We start from the raw sequence: 22,006 nt of genomic DNA, 5'->3' as shown, positions 1-22,006 counted from the left end.
TCAATCAATGTGGAACGCCCTACCTATAAGCTGTAAAGGAATGTGAATCACTACCCACTTTCAAAACCACTCTCAAAGAACACCTACGAGAGACTGCAATTCGAAAAACTGGCCCCTGTAAATGTCCTAACCCAACCCCCTCCAATGTACAGTAAATGACCAAGTATGGTTGTCAATATTCCAATATGTACAGTTTTGCTTGTACAGTTGTACAGTGTTCCCCACCCACCCCTCCTACTAAACCCCCCCCACCCACCCACCCTACCACCTCCAATGTACAGCCCCCCCCCCCCCCCCCCCCCCCCCCCCCCACCTACCCAACCTCCTCCAATGTACAGTTTCTACGTCAAATGTATACTCTCTTTTCTGGACTCTTTTTGTATCACAAACAGTAGGGGAGAGTGGGGTGAGCAGTGCCACTTTTACAGTAATGCTCCCAACTAAAATATGTACATATAGTTTAGGATGTTGTGCATCCCTGGGGACAATCACTTTGGATCTTAAATAAACTGTTTCAGAAATATAGCTTTAGAAAAAAAAGTGGTTTTGTGGCACAACTTGCCCCCGGTGCGGGGTAAGTTGTGACATTAGAGAGAATACACTGGGGTAAATTGTGCCATTGATAATTTTACATAAAACAGATCATTTTAATCTCAAAAGCGGTAAAAGCATCCTGCAGATCTTCATCTCCTTTCCAACCTGACGTATAGTCTTCCCCTGTTGCACCTCTTTCACGCTCTTTCCAACTTCTCAAGAGGAGTTGAAACCCTGTCTGTCTTCCGTTTGTATATCTGCGTGGCATGATGGATTTTGGTCTAAAATTAAGAATATCACATAGTTTTAGTGATCAAATGCAAGAATGCAATGTACAATAACAATAAAATACAATAAAGTAATATATATAGTTAATAAAATAAGTTGGGGCAACTTAACAAAGAGAATATCTGGCACAACTTAACCCAGGCCCTTTGGCACAAATCACCCTAAGCCTACCATTTTGAAAAAAATGCATCCCCCAGCTGTTTTGAGCTAGCATCATGCTAACTGTATAGACTCATGCTGTAGCTTACTAAAGTAAAGCACTAAAACATGTGTGAACTGTTTTCAAAGTTGTCTATAATTGTTCAAACACAGCAATAAAAAAACCTTGATCATACAAATTTTACTTTGGAGGGCAAAAAACAGTTTTTTGAACTTAAATGTGCTTACCTCTCAAGCCAGGTGTCTCCCTTCTCTGCAGGTTGAGTGAAATGGATGCCTCTTCAAAAATATGTTGTCACATGACCAACTTCTTCTATGGTTTTCTAGACATATAACAGGGGTGGAACTACATGCCCCTTGGCACTACTCATCCCACTCTCCCCTACTGTATTTGCAAATCTGGTATGTCATAAATGTATAGATGTAGCAGTACTGTCTATCTGTATGTCATGTATGTCATATATGTCCTGATGAATTGAAAATGGGGGACCCTGATGTAAACAAGACGAAAGTCTTTCTCTGGTCTGCATCCCCTTAACAATTGTGTGTATTGAGCTGTACTGTATTGTACCCATTCTGCAATCTGTTAATAAAGTGTTCAATCAATCAATCAATCAATCAATGGATGCCAAATATATCCAAGTATTTAACCTGTAGGCTGACGAAAGTATTCCGATAAATACATTGTGTGGAATTTCGGACCGGTTCTTCTCATGTAATGAGTAATTTGCTCCATCGTCATCATTTGTTCCACCACTCCCATTCAGTCGGGAAACATTCTCCTACGCGGAGAGTTGGACGACACGCCAGTTTTAAAAATAGCAGGTTGTGACGTAACTGACGTTACGTTCCAGGCGTAGAGATGGCTCTGCGTAGTGGGCGTGGTTTGTGACAGACAGGGAAGTGCAGCGCACTGTCACGAAGAGGCGGAGCTCTACACTTCTCTCTGCTGGGAGAGTACGTGTGTTTTTGAAGGAAAGTCTGTTCAACAGTGGTTCGACATGAGTTTTCACTACGGCCAGGTAAATACTAGTACCACATTTTGTTAATACTTTATAGCGAGCTAGAAGCTGAAGCAAGCTATGGGAATGGACCGGAGATTATGTAGCCTGTCAAACTATCTGGCTGGTCGATACAATAAAAGTGAACGTTAAGCCTGGCAAGGTTGATGCGAGCTGTCAGCTCATCATTGCTATATTGCTAACATAATTACAATGTAGCTAGTGGACTTAGTTTGCTATCAATTAGCCTCGGCCGTGTCTCACTGTAGAGCCTAGTACTAGTAGGCTACTGCTTGTTAGCTATTGTTTCTTTTGGTTAGACTTACTGGTTAACGTTACCTGTTTAGCCTATTTGAACGCGGCGCCTGCTGACCCTAGGCTGGGCTACAAGTCATAGTCCCAAGAACTAGGCCTCGCCCTCTTTGTTTTAATGCTCTGACAGTCCATGTATTCCGTGAGGCTCCAACAGGTCCCACCCAGTTCCATGCAGTAGTGAACTATGGTTCCTTCCTACTAGTGCCTTATCACAATAAGTAGTTCAACATTGCCCTCTCCATGATTCATTGAAAACGGGGGACTCTGATGTAAACAAGACTAAAGTCTTTCTCTGGCCTTAACAATTGTGTGTATTGAGCTGTACTGTATTGTACCCATTCTGCAATCTGTTAAATACAATTTTCAATCAATCCTACCTGGAGGGGAGAGAGCAGATGGTGGAGGTAAACGGTACCCTATCCCCCCCCCCCCCCCTCACAGTAAGCTGTGGTGTTCCACAAGGAAGCATACTAGGTCCGCTACTGTTCCTAATTTATGCAAATGACATGTCGTCAGCTTGTGACTGCAACTTGTTCCTGTTTGCGGACGACTCAGCCCTGCTGGTCTCTGACAAGAACAAGTTACAGGTTGAAAAAACCCTCAGCTCAGAACTAGGCAAAATCTGCATATGGCTCGCTGATAACAAACTATCACTACACATGGGCAAAACAGAGTCCATTCTCTTCGGTTCAAATAACAAACTCAGCAAGACCGACGGCTTCTCAGTTGCAGTGGGTGACAATATTGTCACAAGGAAAGAAGATATTACCTACCTGGGTTCCATCCTAGAGGCAAATCTTTCCTGTGACAAAATGGCATCCAATGTAATAAAAAAAGTCAACCAACTAACTCGATTCTTGTACCGGATCTTAGGGGTGGACGGTATGGTCTAAAATGTATATCACGGTATAATTTGAAGCATAGACGGTAACGGTATATATCACGGTATCAGTGTTTCTGTTAGAATAATTTTTTTTGCCTGATAGGCAGGCTATATAAAGAATGACATCCTCAAGGCATGTAGATTTATAATATTTTAACTTAAAACTAGGCTACTTTTGCGTATAAAGTCATTATATTCCAAATAAAATAAGTCCCGAGTCGAGACTCCTGCTCCCATTGCAAACAGCGGGGCTGGATTTTGCTAGAAGCATATGTAGCTGCAGAGCGAATTGAATTGAATAAGAATTGAGACAAAGGTGCCACTCATCCTCAGCTTTAAGAATTGACAATTGTGTCAACAAATTGACACGTGACATGTGTCAACAAATTGACACATGTGTCAACAAATTGACACACAAAATGCTTAGAGACGGCGCAAGGGTGGGGGGGCGCTGTTTGACGGGCCTGTGACCAGACCTGAAAGAGCCACTGGCTCTGCGGCTCTGCAGCTGCATGCTATTCGCAAATCCACTGCTGCACGCCTTCCTCCCGGCTCCCGCTGCTGCCGTCGTTATCATAACACTACACACATATCTAATGTTTACAGCAAACTGTAGTTGATCACCAGGTATGTTTTATTAACGTAGAATAATTCATATAAGAAAAACGATAGGGAAATATCTTACCTTTCTCCACTGGTTAAAAATGCCAGGAACTGAAATTGAAACTTGCTGTGCGCCGCGGTGATATGTGTTTATTATGAAATGACAATTGCGTGTTGACACGCCCACTGCGCGAAGCCTCCTAAATAACTTTTTCCAGTTTGCACATATCTATTATCTATGACTAATTCTATCTATTTTTAGGGGCAAATGCGATTGAAATAGTCGCGCTGTGGTTACATGACGTCATTGCTATTTTAGAGCTGCTCTACCGGTTAAACGGTATAGTCAAAATCCATACCGTAGAGCAAATTAATACCGTTTATACCGTATACCGTTTATACCGTCCACCCCTACCGGATCTCCTCTCTGGTAAACAAGAATACCCTGAAAACTCTGGCAGGAGCACTCATTCAAGGGTACTACGACTATGCTTGCACCTCATGGTACCAAAGCACCTCAGGCCTAACAAAAATAATTGTTGGTTTCAGGTTGCCGACCGACCCTGCCGATTTAGGTGCGACCCAATATATTTTGAGTTTTTAAAAAAAATTATATAAAAAAAAAAAATCCGATTTTTTTTTTTTTTTTTTAAGAATAAAGTTTCATAGAAATCTTAGTCAAACATTTAGTATTATGGACATTAAACATGCTGGCAGAGTACATGCATCCATGTTGTTGTGAACATTTTAATTAAATAAAGAAGGCGCTAAAAACAAAATTACAAACATCTCAAAACAAACTGGTCAGACTACTGCTTGACCTGACTCCTAGAACCCACCTCACCCCTGCCCACTTTGACAACCTAGGATGGCTTAGAGTAGACGACAGAGTACAGCAACTTGCAATGGGCCTGGTCTACAAGATACACTACACGACCAAGGTACCCATGTACATGTCAAAATACTTCCCAAAGGTCAGTGAATACCACGATCACAACACCAGAGGGAGCTCCACAAATCATGTTAAACCCAGATTCGGCTCAAACAAGGGACTAAACACGTTTCGCAATTATGCCACATCAATGTGGAACGCCCTACCCAAAGCTGTAAAGGAATGTGAATCACTACCCACTTTCAAAAACACTCTCAAAAAACACCTACGGGAGACTGCAATTCGAAACTGGCCCCTGTAAATGTCCTAACACAACCCCCTCCAATGTACAGTAAATTACCAAGTATGGTCTTGTCAATATTCCAATGTACAGTTTTGCTTGTACAGTGGTACAGTGTCCCCCACCCACCCCTTCTACCCAACCTCCCCCCCCCCACTCCTATTCAACCCCCCCCCCCCCCCCACCCAACCACCTCCAACGTACAGTCCCCCCCCCCACCTACCCAACCTCCAATGTACAGTTTCTACGTCGAATGTATATACTTTTTTTTCTGGACTCTTTTCGTATCACAAACTGTACTGTATTTGCAAATCTGGTATGTCATACATGTATAGATGTAGCAGTACTGTCTATCTGTATGTCATGTATGTCATATATGTTACGATGAATTGAAAATGGGGGACCCTGATGTAAACAAGATGAAAGTCTTTCTCTGGTCTGCATCCCCTTAACAATTGTATGTATTGAGCTGTACTGTACTGTACCCATTCTGCAATCTGTTAATAAAGTTTTCATTCATTCATTCATTCATTCAATCAATCAATCCATTTAGAGTTACAGAGGAGGTCCAGCAGGGGCCAGTGCACCCATGCAACAGCCACAAGGGGGTGGAAGTGGTCAATATGGGGCTCCCTACGGAGGAGGAGCAGCAGCAGTGCCACCAGGAGGACATTATGGAGGATATGGAGCACCAGGACAGGGGGGACAGTATGGACATGGCCCAGGAGGCGCCCCTGGTGGACAATACGGAGGAGGGCATGCCCCTGGTGGGCAGTATGGGGGCTATGGAGGACAGCCTCAAGGAGGACAGCCTCAAGGAGGACCTTATGGACAGCATCCCTCTGCAGGTGACGTGTGTGTGTGTGTTGGGGGGGGGGGGGGGGGGGGGGGGGTATTTAGCTCTGTGTGTATGTAGATTGTGTCTTTAGCTGTGTATGTACTAGGTGGTGTGTCTTTAGATCTGTGTGTATGTCGTAGGTAGTGTGTCTTAGCTATGATTGTGTATGTACTGTAGTAGGTAGTGTGTTTTTAGCTGTGTGTGTATGGTAGATAATGTGTCTTCTTTACTATGTATGTATGTAGGATTGTAGGTAGTGTGTTTTTAGCTCTGTGCATATGTTGGTAGCGGGTCTGAGAGGATGTGAATTGTGAAGTGACTGACTGCATCATCTACTGTGCATGAGGAGACTGCAGATAGGTTATCTTGCCCACTGGCACGCCTCTCCCCTCCCCCCTCTCTCTCTGGTGGAATGATGGATAGAGAGTGACTCACGGCGCGGCATGTACCCACTCCATGGCGCTGACAGTCATGTAGAGACAGGGCTCAGTTTGTGCCCCTCAGCAGGATTACACTGCTGGAGTGATGACTCTGGTAACGGTGACTGAGGGCGTGAGTGCGTGTGCATGTGTTGATACTGGTCCCCGTGGTGGTTGAGTAACAGCCTCTAAGCGAGTCGTTATAACTCTCCACAGGGACAACATCCATCAGGGCCCCCCGCCTCGAGTGACACCCGTCCCTTGGCGCTTCCTGCTTATTTCTGACAGTCAGCCCTCTCTTCCATTCCTCCTCTCCTCTCCTTGTCTCACACTCAGGCTTCAAAAACCCAAAGATAGACTTCCACGACCAGTGTTGCAGGTGTTTGTTTGTTTACCGCCGGATGTCGCGGGGGTTTCGAGCATTTCACAGCTCTGTGCACATGCGTAGCAAGTTTGCACTGTCGGAACATTGGGACAACTAGAGGGGTGATTCGTCGCCATTGTTACGATTATAATCCGTAACCTGATGTTTAACATGGGGAGACGGCCAGGAGTGGAAAACGATAGAGGGGAGGTTGCATTCCTACTTCCCTTCCCCTGTAGTTGATTTAATCTGAAAGTAAAAAAAATAAACGTAGCCTGCATTCTGAGGTGTCCAGACGACCGGTGTTCTGAGTTATCTCTCGTAATTCATTTTGTGGCTTCTTGCAAGATTTATAAACACTATATAGACGGATTTTCTTTGCTGATCTCTCCCCCACTCTAAATAAATATAAGGAAGAAGAGTAAGAGGAAGAATATGCTTATTTTTTTACATTTTGGGTGAAATGCCACTTTTTAAGGCAAGGTAAGACATTAGGTGTGGATTGTACATGTCTCCTCTGTATCTACCGGAGGATAAAATGTGTCGATGTCCTAGTTTTTTGGAGTCTGCCAGTGCCCCCCCCCCCCTTGTTAAATGCCACAAGGCAATAACTACAAACTATTCTCAGAACCACTGACCCAGTTTATTGACAGATTTCTCACAATCTGCTTCCCGTCTGTACATTTTCAATTGATCTGCGTCATGCTGTGGAGAAACCTTGCCGCTCTTTCAGTTCCTTCAGAACTAGGCAGCAGGCGGTAACAAAAATACTTTATAGAGGTCTATTGAAAGACATTGCTGCACACTTAGAGGTTCACAAAAGAGTTCCCTTGGCTTTGGCACACTACACACTGAATATCTGTTGAACTACACTTCCCACGTGATACAGCGCAGGTATAATCCATACAGTCGATTGCATTGATTACTACATGTGGACTCAGTTCATTGTATAGACCAGGGGTGGGCAATTATTTTTCCCAGGGGGCCGAATGAGCAACTGAAAATATGTTGGAGGGCCGGGCCAAAATTCCAAACTCAATTATGCATAATATACACTTTATTTCTTTATAAAAAGCAGTAAATGGCATTGTTTTGACCTCTGGTAAGAGTGTATGTTATTATTTGGCAATTAAAAGGTGAGGTTAGCTTTAAAAAATATCATTTATTCAAATATAATTTATTTCCAAAATGATAAACAAAATGTGAAACATTAATAACAAAGGGCATTTTGAGTTTCATATACTATTGAAACAAGGATTGTCTTAGCTTTCTAAAGACATCACATCATCTTATAGCAAAAATAAACAAGACATGTCACTGAACTGTGTAAAGAAAAGTTTCCCAGTTTTGTAGCCTTTTTTACTTTACATGCCTATATTAAACATTTAATGTTTTCAGAACTGTGCAAAAAAAAGATCAAGTGTCCCATTTCACTTGTTATATTTCCACATTTTAGTGTTCTTCAGTTCTTTTTTTTTTCATTCAGTGTGAGAAATCCAGTCTCTGTTGAGCTTTAACAAGTCCATCAAAGTCAGGTTGCATGTCTGAGGTGGAGATGCGAAGCACAGCTGCCAGATGTTCATCAGTGAGAGAGGATCTGTACCTGCACTTGGTAAACGTCATGACTGAGAATGTCTGTTCACATATGTAGGTGGATCCAAAGAGAACCAACATCTTCTGAGCATGTCTCCTCATGTTTGGAAAGTTCTCCTCCTTGAGAGCAGAGTAGAACTCTAGCAGTGATGCTGACTTAAAGTGCTCTTTCAGTAGTGAATCAGACTGCAGGTCAATGAGTTCAAGCTGAACAACTATCAACACTGCAGGTAAAGGGAGAGGAAACCAGCTGCATTTCATCCTCAACCTTTTTGAAATCTTAAACGCCTTGAAAATTCATCATGCAGTGCTCCCAACATGGATGAGTACCTGTGCCGGTGATCAGCTGATGGTTTGACTTCTTTCAGGGTTTTCATGTGTTTGAGATTGTTGCTGCCTAGTTGCCTTGAAATTAATTGCAACTTTGTCATGAAGGCTTTCACATGGCTATGCATTTCATGAGCAAAAATGCCCTTGCCCTGCAGTTGTGTGTTCAGTAGGGATGGGTACCGTTCACATTTGAACCGATACGGTACCGGTACCTGTGAATCGATACCGGTACCCAACGGTACCTTTTTTCTGTACTTTAGTCTCTAAAAATGTAATCTACCTACCTCAGTTGTGAAAAAAGAAATCCAAACTTCAAATAACCACACTTTCGACCGTTTTCGGCTTGCCCCGACTGCTTTGTTGTTGAATCAAGTCAAATCCTAGGTAAGCGTATATTGTGTGTGTGAACGTTGACATGAAAAAAAAAATAAAAAATCTTTTTATTATCATGTAATCTTTCGCGGGCCGGTCAGAACAAACAATTTCTTACTCTTGAAGGACAAACATGTCTCTTACTCTTGAAGGACAAACCATCTCTTACTCTTAACCAGGGGGCGAAACTAGAGAGCGCCACCCGCCATTTGCGCTCAGTTTATACGTTTGGCGCCTCCCACTATGATGTCTGCCCGCCGTGTGGCGGCCAATCAAATGGTCATGTGAAAACCGAAAATCATGATCCAATTCTGAGCGGAGTTCTCACTCGCTGTCTGAGCACAGCGAGCCCACTGCTGCTGCTGCTGCTGCTCCTATACTCCCCACCTGTTTCTGTATGCTGCATGTAAACACACAGTCACCGTGACTGACGTTAGTCTAGTCAGAGAGACCTCCGTGAGCTGATGTTAGCTACTGTTACAAAATGACCCAGTCAACTATTCACTTTTAGTTTAATACATGAGGCATTGTGTAACGTTATCCAGCTGGCTAGCTACTCATAGCTCCCGACATCAACAACTGCAGCAAGTGTCCAGTTACATCGCATCAGCATGCGGGCTGCTGACTAGGGTCTAGGTGCAGCGCAGGAGAATCCTTTCATGCTGAATGTAAGAGTTTAGGGTCCAGCTGTAGCGCCGGAGAATCCTTGCTGGAGCTGGAGGCCACTCGAGTATACACACAGACAGTGGAGCTGTTTGCAGACAGCGAGGTGGCGATGTCTCGCAGATAATACAACTACAAGTATGATTATATAATATATATATTTTATTTAAAAAAAAAATTATATAAAATAATTTTTTTATCAAAAAAAGGTTGGCAGGTAAGAAATCTGCTTGGCGGGTAGATTCTTCCCATCTACCCGCCACTGGCCGGTGAGTCAAAAAGTTAATTTCGCTCCCTGCTCTTAACACTTTGATTGCCTAAGGCTAAATTCATGATATACCATCCGTTGCCAGCTCTATTTAACATGGAGAAGTTCCCCTTCTTTGCAGGGCTATAACTTTTTAAATTCTATTGCTAGATTGCCATTATTAGGGCCCATTCAAGGTCCTATATGTATTGTTCATTGTGTAGCAACGTTAAACTTTTTCATTCACATATTCATAGTAAAATATGGTCTAAAGTATAAGTATGTTTTCATCTCTTTCTGCAGCTTTCTCCAGAACGTGATTTATAGCCCCAAATGCATTATATTGATGATGAAATACAGTTTGATAGCGATCGGTGCCAGATGAAAAATTTCAAATGGACGTGCTTCTAGGAGTTTCTACGTATCATCTGATGATGACCGGATGGGCGGGGGATCGTTTATAATTCCGTGGGCAACGTTATACCATTCATCTAATGTGGGTCAAATGTTCATCATAGCAGTTAGTATCGAACACGGTAATAATAAACGCTAAAACTCACCCCAGTCTCCGCGGGCCGTTGGGCGATCAGCGTGGAGAAGACAGTTTTCAATTATGGGATGTCGAAATACCGGATCTATTTCCAGGTTGTATAATAGTATATACGTCCAAATCATGTTGTTTATTGAGTTAGGGCGAGCTATCTATTATCCAGTGTTTCAAGATGGAGTCGCGGGAGCTATAGAGAGTGCCCGGAAGTAATATGGGTGATCACCACTTCATCCACATGACTTCCTGTTTGGCGCTTCTGCCGATCGGCCACCAGATGGCGCTCTTGAACCGCTAGAGGGTTGAGAGGAGGCCAGCACTGTGTCTCAGGGCTGCGGAGGAAAAATATGATTTCGATCACAGATTTTTGAAATATTGATATTAAAGACGAGTTAGGGCGTCCTCGGCAACTTTAGCATGGCTAGGAAAGACGCCTAAACACGTTTTCGGCACTTAAAGTGTTAAAGGATAAACAGTCTCTTACTCTTATAGGACTAACCGTCTCTTACTCTAGAAGGACAAACCATACGGCCCGCGGGCCGTACAATGCCCAGGTCTGGTATAGACTGTTTGCCCTGAAGAAGGTTATGGCAGAAAGCTTGGCTTTTGTTTCATTAAAGAAACCTGCATCAGGGCGGCCGGGTAGCGCAGCGGACTAAGCGTCTGTCTACCACCACAGAGACAGTGGGATCTAATCCAGCTGTGGTGCTTCCGGGTTGGCCGACCGTCCATACTAACACAATTGGCAGTGTTAGCGGGTGGGAAACCCGGTGAGGGAGGGTCCTGGTCGTTGTAAACAGCGACTCCTACAGTTCGGTCGGGGCGCCTGCACAGCAAGGGAAGGATCTAGGAGAGGTAGTGTGACCTTCCACACGTTACACTCTCCCAGTGAGAGTCCGTGCTGCCAGGTGAAAAGAAGCGGTGGGCTGGGTACACATGTGTCGGCGGAAGCATGTGATAGTCTCCGCCCTCCCGGACCGGGGTAGAGTGCGCAACGACCAGGAAAGGGATTGGGAATTGGCATAACGACTAACATTGGGATGGGAGAAAATCGGAAAAAGAAAGGAGGAAAAAGATAATAAAAAAAACGGTATCGACCTGAGTGTGCAGTAGGCTTGGGCGGTATGACGGTATTACGGTATACCAGAGTATTTAGAAACCCCGACGGTATTGAGAATCAATACCATCAAAATCACAGATGCGTTTCAGTTTCTATTACACTGAAACGGAGTTTTGACAGGGACGGCATTGGTTGTAGTGCACACACAGCACCCGCCAGCAGAGGGCGAGACCAGTCCTCACTGTAGTGGAGCGAGCACACGCAGAGCTGGTTGTCTACACACAGGAGGACGCAATCGATAGGGGGAAACCCGCTTCAGTGGTGGAAATTAAATGAGACACGCTTACCGTTGCTGGTGCTGCAGGCTAACTGGCTAGTGGCTACCGTTCTGAGAGCTAACGTTAGCAGTACTAGGATGCTGCGGACTAACTGCTACCGTTCTGAGAGCTAACGTTACTAGCACTAGGATGCTGCGGGCTAACTGCTACCGTTCTGAGAGCTAACGTTAGCAGTACTAGGATGCTGCGGGCAAACTGCTACTGTTCTGAGAGCTAACGTTACTAGCACTAGGATGCTGCGGGCTAACTGCTACCGTTCTGAGAGCTAACGTTAGCAGTACTAGGATGCTGCGGGCGAACTGCTACCGTTCTGAGAGCTAACGTTACTAGCACTAGGATGCTGCGGGCTAACTGCTACCGTTCTGAGAGCTAACGTTAGCAGTACTAGGATGCTGCGGGCAAACTGCTACCGTTCTGAGAGCTAACGTTACTAGCACTAGGATGCTGCGGGCTAACTGCTACCGTTCTGAGAGCTAACGTTACTAGCACTAGGATGCTGCGGGCGAACTGCTACCGTTCTGAGTGCTAACGTTACTAGCACTAGGATGCTGCGGGCGAACTGCTACCGTTCTGAGAGCTAACGTTAGCAGTACTAGGATGCTGCGGGCTAACTGCTACCGTTCTGAGAGCTAACGTTACTAGCACTAGGATGCTGCGGGCTAACTGCTATCGTTCTGAGAGCTAACGTTAGCAGTACTAGGATGCTGCGGGCAAACTGCTACCGTTCTGAGAGCTAACGTTACTAGCACTAGGATGCTGCGGGCTAACTGCTACCATTCTGAGAGCTAACGTTACTAGCACTAGGATGCTGCGGGCGAACTGCTACCGTTCTGAGAGCTAACGTTAGCAGTACTAGGATGCTGCGGGCTAACCGCTACCGTTCTGAGAGCTAACTTTACTAGCACTAGGATGCTGCGGGCTAACTGCTACTGTTCTGAGAGCTAACGTTACTAGCACTAGGATGCTGCAGGCTAACTGGCCATCGTTCCGTGATTTGTTTACTTGGTAACACGGGTTGCCCCCCTGCTGATGAAAATGAAAGTCATACCGTCATATACCGTATACCGGGGTATTATGTCAGCAAAGTATGACGGTATGAAAAAAATTATACCGCCCAAGCCTAGTGTGCAGAACCTTCTTTCTTCATACACTTCTTCGGTCTTCTGGCACCTTAGCGTATGAATTTGTCATGATGACAAATAATCTGAAGCTCTATTGAAAAATCAATACTCTCCTTTGCTTCCTCCCCAGTAAATGCTACTCTCCTCTTTCCTCCCAGAAGTCAGAAGACCTTTACACCTCGCCAAGCCTAAAGAGCTTTCTGAATTACATAGGTTCTTAATACCGAGAGTCGTGCATTTATTTTATTAATAAATGATAGAGCACAAGCTCATTTGAGTCAAGACAATCTTCTTCTGTAATATCTTTATGGGTGTGATTGACTCTCTCTTTCCACTAAGTGGCAGTGATGTGTAGGTTTCAGCATTCCACCAGTAAATCTAAAATACAGAAGCAGCAGTGTTGTGTTCTGGGTAGAACCGTATATATAATTCTGTGGTTAGTAAACCGGTGGAGTTTTCTGAATGTCCCTCTTAACCCTTTCACTAGCACACTACAGAAGGTTAACTCTTTCACTACCACCACACTACCTTGTGTAGTAGGTAATGAAAGGGTTAATGGCTCTAAATGTGAGACCTCTTTTTTGGACATAGACACAGAAATTAACATCTTTCTCTGCCCAATAATGTAGAAGCTGTAGAATGCAATTTGCCCATATTTGGAAGCTGAGGGAGTTAAAGGGATACTTTCACATTTTTATGTTTTGTTGAATATTGTTCTCCACCAGACACCAGTCATACTGTGGGAGAGGTTTTGTCCTTCAGTTTGTCACTCGTTGGCCAAGCTGCAATGGCAAAATTCACAATTGTCACCTAAAAAGTATTCTATAAAACCTAAATTTAACCTGAACCTTTAACCTCAGTGGAGACCTCATGCCAGGCAGCGGTGGCCTAAAGGTTACAGAAGCTGATAGAGTTGTGCCCTTCCTGATGGCTTGTCATACAGAACATGTAAGTCGCTTTGGATAAAAGCGTCAGCTAAATGACTAAATGTAAGCGGGTTTGTGACCGGAAGGTCGCCGGTTCGATCCCCCGGCCGGCAGGAAAAATCTGGACTGGGGAAGTGAATGAATAACTCTCTCCCATACCCTTAACACCAACCGCTGAAGTGCCATTGAGCAAGGCACTAAACCCCCAACAACTGCTCCAGTGGAGTTGCTCAGTGGCCAACGGTGTCAGACTGTGGTTGTACTGGGCAGCTCCCAGGTGTGAATGGAACTGTGTGAATGTGAAGCAGGGCGTAGCTGAAAAAGAGCATTCATGCTGCTCAGCGAACCTACCCTGGGTAAATATAAAGGTTAAAAAAGAAATTTTGGGGGGAAAGATAATTGTGATCATCCCTAAAATGGAATGTTAAGTTGTATTCACCTGCTACATTCATTGCTGCTTGCGCCCACAGGCAACATGCCCCCGGGTGTGAATCAGGAGGCGTACCAGTGGTTCCAGAGCGTCGACTTAGACCACAGCGGCTACATCACCCTGAAGGAGCTGAAACAGGCCCTGGTCAACTGTAACCTGTCTGCCTTCAACGACGAGACCTGTCTCATGATGATCAGTGAGTAATGGGAGTAGGTTTCTGGTGAACTGGTTACCAGTACCACTAGTAAATGACATGATGACCAGTGAGTAATGAGAGTATGTCATGTTACTGGTGAACTGGTTACCACCAGGGGTGTAAAAAGTACCCAGAAATTATACTTAAGTGAAAGTATGGGTACCGTCTCAAAATCTTACTCGAGTAAAAGTCAGAGTATCTGGCTAAAAACACACTTGAGTAAAAGTAAAAAAGTTTCTACTTTTAAATGTACTTATTTAAGTACTAAACAGTTAAAGTAAACACTTTTTTTCTGACTGTATTCTTCTGATAGCAGGTGTTTCATCAAAGATCCCCACTTTCTAGTCTTGCACAAGGACCAATCAGCATGGGTATGTGCAGGTTAATTTTCCATTGATGGGGATTTGATTGGCTGTTTTTAAATAAAGTGTGGCCGCAGGATTAATAACGTTAACGTTAGTTCAGCCAGAGAAACAAATATACTAATTAAAATGGTTGGACCTGCGAGATTTGTTCTTTGTAGGTCTGCATTTTAAATGTAAGGAGTAAAAAGTATTTTTTCTTTCTCTGAAATGTAATTGGGTAAAAGTACAAGTATACAAACCTAATAATACTCAAGTAAAGTACAAATCCCCCAAAACAGTACTTAAGTATTGTAACGAAGTACAATTACTCAAGTACTTTGCACCCCTGGTTACCACTAATATGACATGATGACCAGTGAGTAATGAGAGTATGGCTTGTTACTGGTGAACTGGTTACCACTAGTAAATGACACGATGATCAGTGAGTTCTTGACTTCTGTTCAAGAACCTTTGATATGCAGACGGAGGATTCACCTCGGCAGATGATGGGTACATCATTCCCTGAAAAAGCTATGGTGCTTTAAAAACGTATTTAACCGTTACATCTCCTCTCAGTAATGTTAATTGTTACTGTTGTGAATGTATCATCACAAAAAGATAACTCACGTTTGTGTTAATCTGCGTTGGACAGCAACTTGAGAAAACAACCTGAGTGACTAACTGTACAGTGAATGAACATGTTCCGTTTCTTGCCAGATATGTTTGACAGGACGCATTCAGGTCGCATGGACGTGTTTGGTTTCTCAGCCCTGTGGACCTTCATGCAGCAGTGGAAAGCTCTGTTCCAACAATACGACAGGGACCGCTCAGGCTGCATCAGTGGCACAGAGCTACACCAAGGTGTGTGTATATCTGTCTGCATTGATTCACTTTAAAATTAACATTCCGTCGTGATCTACCCACACACACCCCTTTATCAGTCGAAACTCCAAAACAAGGTTTTTGGTCCTTGTAACACAGTGAGTTAGCTAGCAGCACAGTTCCAATTAAGCTTTCTCCCTAACAATTGGAAGGTTGTGCGTTTGTTCTATTTAGATCCCCATTAGCTTTTGCGTAGCAGCGGCTATAGTTATAACTTACACGGTGACAACTCAAAAATATACATTCACACTCATCACAATATATTGACAAAACACATTTAAAGAATTTAATAAATAACACCTAAACAAAACAAACAATTAGACAAAGCAAATGGACAGGCTCCGACTGAATCCAATTAATGCAATCTAATAGATAAATATTATAAGGGCCTAACTTGACTAAACAAAAAACAATAAATCTATAAAAGCCCTGGCCCCTGAGGAGGCTGATACCGGCTAAAACATATAGTACTGTAGTTGACGCGTCTGTTGCTCATGCTGGGTAATCGTCTGGTGAAAGGATGAATGTCCACAAGGTCCGTTCCAATAACACCCCAACTGGGTTTATTTACCACATAATTACCGAAGCTGCTGTGTTACGTGTTGTACTAATGACAAAAACATAAATCCAAATCGCAAGTTTTATACCATCACGGAGGAAAAAGTGGCTGGTGGCTAACGTTCGGCTAACTCGCTCTGGTGTTGTGGTTGTGGTAGCTACATGCTAAGCTAACGTTAATCACATCATATCGAACAGATAGGAGCTTATCTTATCTAATCTTACGTGGATGTTTGATCGGGTAGTGGCACACGTGGTACCACCACGTAAGATTAGATAAGATAAGCTCCTATCGGTTCGATATGATGTGATTAACGTTAGCTTAGCATGTAGCTACCACGACCACAACACCAGAGCGAGTTAGCCGAACGTTAGCCACCAGCCACTTTTTCCTCCGTGATGCATCAGCTAGTATTATATAAAACTTGCGATTTGGATTTCTGTGTTTGTTATTAGTACAAAACGTAACACAGCAGCTTCAATTTGGGTATTCGAGAGATGGCCATGTCTGCAGGTGTTTTGTATGGACATTATGTCAAGTCAATCAGGGGGAGCTTCTTTGATTCATCTCGCCTTAGAATCACCAGAAAGGCTTTCGAAATAGGGAAATGCCATGTTGGCCTCAATATTTTCAAAACAAATCCTATGAAAATGTTATGAAATGAACAAGAATGTGATAAAACATGTAATAAAAACGGACCTCAACGCATGCATTTGATGGTAGAAATCCGTATGGTCCCCCTATACCAAGATGGCGGCGGTCTCGTGACATCAGAGTGTCTTCGAGAATGAATTGAAAATGAGGGACCCTGATGTAAACAAGACGAAAAAGTATTTCTCTGATCTGCATCCCCTTAACAATTGTGTGTATTGAGCTGTACTGTTATGTACCCATTCTGCAATTTTTTTTCTTTTTTTTTATCCACTTTTTCTCCAATTTTCTATATTTCCTCCCATCCCAATTTCGTATCATCCAATTCAACCCTCCCCTGTCACGAACGCTGTTTCTTGCCTCCCACAAGCCGGCTGCAATGTGGACTAAGTCATACATAGCACAAGTCCCCTCCGGTACTTGAGGTAACAGCAGTCGCATCTTTTCACCTGCGCAGCTCGATCTCTCAGTGGCGAGGAGTAACGCGTGGGAGGCTCACGCTGCCCCCGACACTTCCTGATTCCACTGCGCAGGCGCACCAACCGACCTGTAGGAGTCGCTGTCCACAACGCCCGATCCCCACCCATCAGTTTCCCACCCCCTAATACGGCCAATGTGTATTAGTACGGACGACCAGCTAAACTGAAAGCAAATGTGGAGCGCTGGGCTCGAACAGACAAGCCCAGCGTCTCCAGATTTCGTGGCGAGTGCCTTGCCCACTACGCCACGTAGCCGCCCGCCATTCTGCAATTTGTTAATACAAATTTTCAATCAATCAATAGGGATTCAATGTTTTGAACTCCTGGGCCCAGGGTATTAAAAAGTCGTAAAAGGTATACCTGTACTTTGGAGTCCTGGCTTAAATAATATTAAATATATGAAATGTTTTTGTATTCAAGTCGTTGTTTTTTGCGGGGCTACCGGGAGCTTGGTGTGTCTGACGAGAGCTTGTATGGAACGCACAAGAATTTAATTTAACACTTTAATCGCCGGAGATGCCGAAACTCGTCTTTCCCCGCCATGCTCATTCTGCCGAAGACGCCGTAACACGTCTTTGATATCAATATTTCAAAAATCTGTGATCGAAATCATATTTCTCCCCCGGGACCTGAGATATACTGCTGAGCTCCACTCAACTCTCTAACGGTTCAAGAGCGCCATCTGGTGGCCGATCGGGGGATCGCCCAGGGGAGAAACAGGATGTAGAAGCTGGTGCTCATTTCAATTCGGTCCGATCACTCGCTATAGGTCCCGGGACTCGAGCTCGACACAATACATAGCGATCCGTTGCCAATAACTCGACAAACAACATGATTTGGACGTATATACTATTATACAACCTGGAAATGGATCGGGTATTTCTCCATCCCATAATAGAAAAAATTCTGTTCCACGCTCATCTGCCAACGGCGCGAGGAAGCTACGGTGAGTTTCAGCATTATTTTCTAATGTCCTCTATACTAACTGCTCTAATGATCATATCACCCACACTAGATGAATGATATAACGTTGCCCACGGAATTATAAACGACCCCCCGCCCATCCGGTCAACATCAGATCATACGTAGTAACTTCTAGAACTACGTGCAGTTGAAATTTTGTATCTGGCACCGATCGCTATCAAACTGTATTTGATCATCAATATAATGCATTTAGGGCTATAAATCAAGTTCTGGAGAAAGCTGCAGAAAACGATAAAAACATACTTATACTTTAGACCGTATTTTAGTATGAATATGTGAATGAAAAGGTATAACGTTGCTACACCCTGAACAATAGATATAGGACATTGAATGGGCCATAATAATGTCAATTTAGCAATACAATTTAAAAAGTTATAGCCCTGCAAAGAAGGGGAACTTCTCCATAGACAAATAGAGCTGGCTAGGGATGGTAAATTATGAATTTAACCATGGCGATCAAAGTGTTAATTTGTACAGGTATTAAATGTTTTGGAGTCCCGGCTGAAATAATATGAAATATATGAAATGTTTTTGTATTCAAGTCGTTGTTTTTTGTGGGGCTACCGGGAGCTTGGTGCGTTTGGTGAGAGCTTGTATGGAACGCACACGAATTTAAATGGCCAGTTCTGTGTCGCTATGTGTTTTTAAATATTATTTTGCTAGTATTGGTTTTATATTTTATATGGCTAGTATTAATTGGTATTACATTTTGCTCCAAGTGGTCCTAAAAAGTCTTAAATGTAACTGATTGAAACCCGCAGATACCCTGCATGAACTAGATAATGATTGTTTTCTAATATCCCCCTCTCTGTCCCCGTGCCTCCTCAAGCCCTGTCCCAGATGGGCTACAATCTGAGTCCCCAGTTCACCGAGACGTTGGTGGGTCGCTTCACGGTGCGGGGCGGCCGGCCAGGCATTCAGCTGGACCGCTTCATCCAAATCTGCACCCAGCTCCAGAGCATGACTCAGGCCTTCAGGGAGAAAGACACGGCCATGACGGGCAACATCCGCCTGAACTACGAGGACTTCCTCTGCAGCACAGTCACCAGGCTCATGTGAGCCTACGGACTGGTTATTACACCGCTGACAGTGTAATTATACGTTCATGTCATGGATATTCTTGGTTTCCCCCAAACTGTCAGTTTATTTTGATGCCAGTACATATTAAAGGTGCTGTAAGTGGTATGTTTTTATTAAAACAAGTGTTAAATAGCTCTACATTCCAACAACCATCACTGATATAGAGTGTTTGATCAGTAACATGGGTCTCTACTGCTCTGCAGTAAACAGAAAATAAATGTCCTGGTGTCCCTTCCCACTTTATCCAATCAGGAGAGAGAACCCTATATATTTTTTACTTATTTCAAGAAGAGAGACTCATGTTTATGACAAAAAACTCTATCAGTGATGGCTGTCAGAATGTAGAGCTATTATTTTAACATGTAGACCACTTATTTTAACTTACAGCACCTTTTAATATAGGGCCTGGCAGAAAAGGCTTACAAACACCTGAATCAATGTCAATATTGGCCATTTAGTAAGGAGGGTAAGATAGTTAGATGAGGTTAGCACCTCATATATAATTAATGTGTAACAAGTGTGTATGAAACAACCAAACTCGTCTGTATCCTGTGTCAGGAAATACTGTCTGAGATGATCCAGTAGCTTGTCCCTCACATGAGGAGTGGCTGTTTGAGTCGGATGCACATGTCTCTCAGGTCTGAATCAATGCAAAAAGATGTACGTGAGGAGGGGACTGCAGATTAGTATGTTTTATTGAATAGATTCCTTTTTTTATTTTATTACTTGCATTTAACGGCAGAAGGCGTAACTGTCCGTATCATCTCCTTGAACGCATGAAGAAACTATGTGCCATTTCAACACTTATCAGCCAATGTTAATTTGAGTGAATGAATGCCAACAGCCAAAGAATCTTATAATTTTATTGTTTTAAACAATGGTAATCGTGTTATACAGCATTTAGTTCCAAACACACATTGTGATTGGAACATAAAATTAGTGATCATGACCACATTATCCTCATGCCGACCAATATGGCTCAATGCCATGGCTCATTGGCCGCGGTTATCATTTAATGATAATTACCTGTTATTTGATAACAATCGCCTATAGTTTGCCTGCCAAGATGTGTGTGTGTGATGGAATATGAATTGGAAGAGGTACGTTACATTGCTTAGTATTAGTAATGCGGAATAGTTGCTTGTTAAGGAGGACCAACTTAAAGCCTTTGTCTTTGTTAAACCTTATATTCGAAGGGGATTATGTAAAGACAATTGTTATACACAATCCATAACATTACTGGAGGTAATGTGGTGTACTAGCAACCGTTGGCTCATCTATGGATCTCCATCTAGAGCCTCGTTCCTACGACGGCAGCAATAACCACTATATAGCACTTCCACCTGTATGATTGCTTAATTACTGTATAACGTTTGCTTCATTTTAATCACGTGTATGCATAAGGGGCCAACACATGTACTCTATTCAGCAGTGTTTTCTCTATGTAAACTGAAAACCCTAACAATCTGCCATTTTGTTTACGTTTAAAACTAATAAATATTTTTAAATTACGCAAGAAGAAACAACGTTTACGGTCTGATAAAAATCATGAGACTGCAAGAAGAGACAATTTACAGAATATTTCCAAACTTATGTATGAATATGAAAAATAAAGGTTGGTACATTTCTGTCGGTGATGAATTCCATACATAAAGATGCAAACAGGTGTAATTTGTAATGGTGGTAAGCTACTTCTTAGACTTGTAGTATAGCCACATTCTGCAAGCACAACTGAACCAAAAGTTAACACAGGCACTGGTGAGGGTTTAAAGGGATTGCTCTCATTTAAATAATGTGCATATGTTCTTCCTGTGCCACAGGACATTCAGTCAGTATTTGGGAACACACAACTCTCAAAGCTAGAAATCAGAGAGGGAACCCTCCAATTGGTGATGTCACTGGGACATAAGATCTGGGGCTGCCCCCTAGACAGTGAATGTGGCTCTGACTTTATGAGGCCATACAATTTTTGCATAAGATCCTACACCCAAATGAGGTATATCTTCATGCTTTGATAGACTGTCTGAACCAGAATTGAATCCTGATTTGGGTGTAAGAGCTTTTTGTTATGGCCTCAAAGTCCCCATTCATCATCAGTGGAGCAGCCCCAGAATCACTGACTGAATGGTTTTCTTCATAGAAGTCTCTGTGATCTGAACTGTCCTGGGGTACAGGAAGGACATATATTCATTATTAAAACGGGTGGCATTCCCCTTTAAGGCCCCGATCCTGAATTGGAGTTACGGAAAATATACTTTTTGAAACATTAACCCATAACAAATCAGAATACAGGCACGTAAACATACTACAGCCTAAATAAAAAGTCAAGAGTAGTTCTGCTCTCTAGTGTTCATTATTTTATCAAGAGCTCAACTAGAAAATAAAAACGTTTACAATCCAACTTAACTTTGTATTCTTGGTGGTGGGGCGACCCATTTGTTTGCTTAGATCAGGCATTAGAACCGTAGTTAAATATCTCACAACATAGAACATGTTTACTTCATCACGCAGCACACCTCTATTGGACTTCATTAGCAGTCACCCTCCAACATTGGTTCTGTATCATAGTCGGTTCCGCTCGGTGTCACTCATGCACTGTCCTCGCACACGTGCACGCGCACTGAATAA

At 43.2% G+C, this 22,006-nt stretch overlaps 1 protein-coding gene across 1 annotated transcript; it reads left to right on the top strand.

The window, feature by feature from the left end:
• Window positions 1-1,883: 1,883 nt before the first annotated feature.
• Window positions 1,884-21,779, top strand: pef1 (penta-EF-hand domain containing 1). The gene is made up of 5 exons (XM_084339282.1): window positions 1,884-2,003; window positions 5,509-5,803; window positions 14,244-14,399; window positions 15,461-15,604; window positions 19,128-21,779. Exons 1-5 carry the CDS (start codon window positions 1,983-1,985, stop codon window positions 19,355-19,357), a joined length of 846 nt encoding a protein of 281 aa, XP_084195408.1. The 5' UTR covers window positions 1,884-1,982; the 3' UTR covers window positions 19,358-21,779.
• The last annotated feature ends 227 nt before the right edge of the window (window positions 21,780-22,006 follow it).

This window comes from Notolepis coatsorum (assembly GCF_963971535.1).
Source record: "Notolepis coatsorum genome assembly, contig: SCAFFOLD_296, whole genome shotgun sequence".
NCBI classification, from domain to species: domain Eukaryota; kingdom Metazoa; phylum Chordata; class Actinopteri; order Aulopiformes; family Paralepididae; genus Notolepis; species Notolepis coatsorum.
Note: the sequence above shows the minus strand (reverse complement) of the source record. Positions and strands in the feature narration are given on the sequence as shown.

Coding starts and splice junctions, on each gene's coding strand:
- pef1 (XM_084339282.1), top strand. CDS start 1,983: ATGAGTTTTCACTACGGCCAG. Junction 2,004..5,508: donor TGAGTTTTCACTACGGCCAG/GTAAATACTAGT, acceptor CAATCCATTTAG/AGTTACAGAGGAGGTCCAGC. Junction 5,804..14,243: donor TGGACAGCATCCCTCTGCAG/GTGACGTGTGTG, acceptor TTGCGCCCACAG/GCAACATGCCCCCGGGTGTG.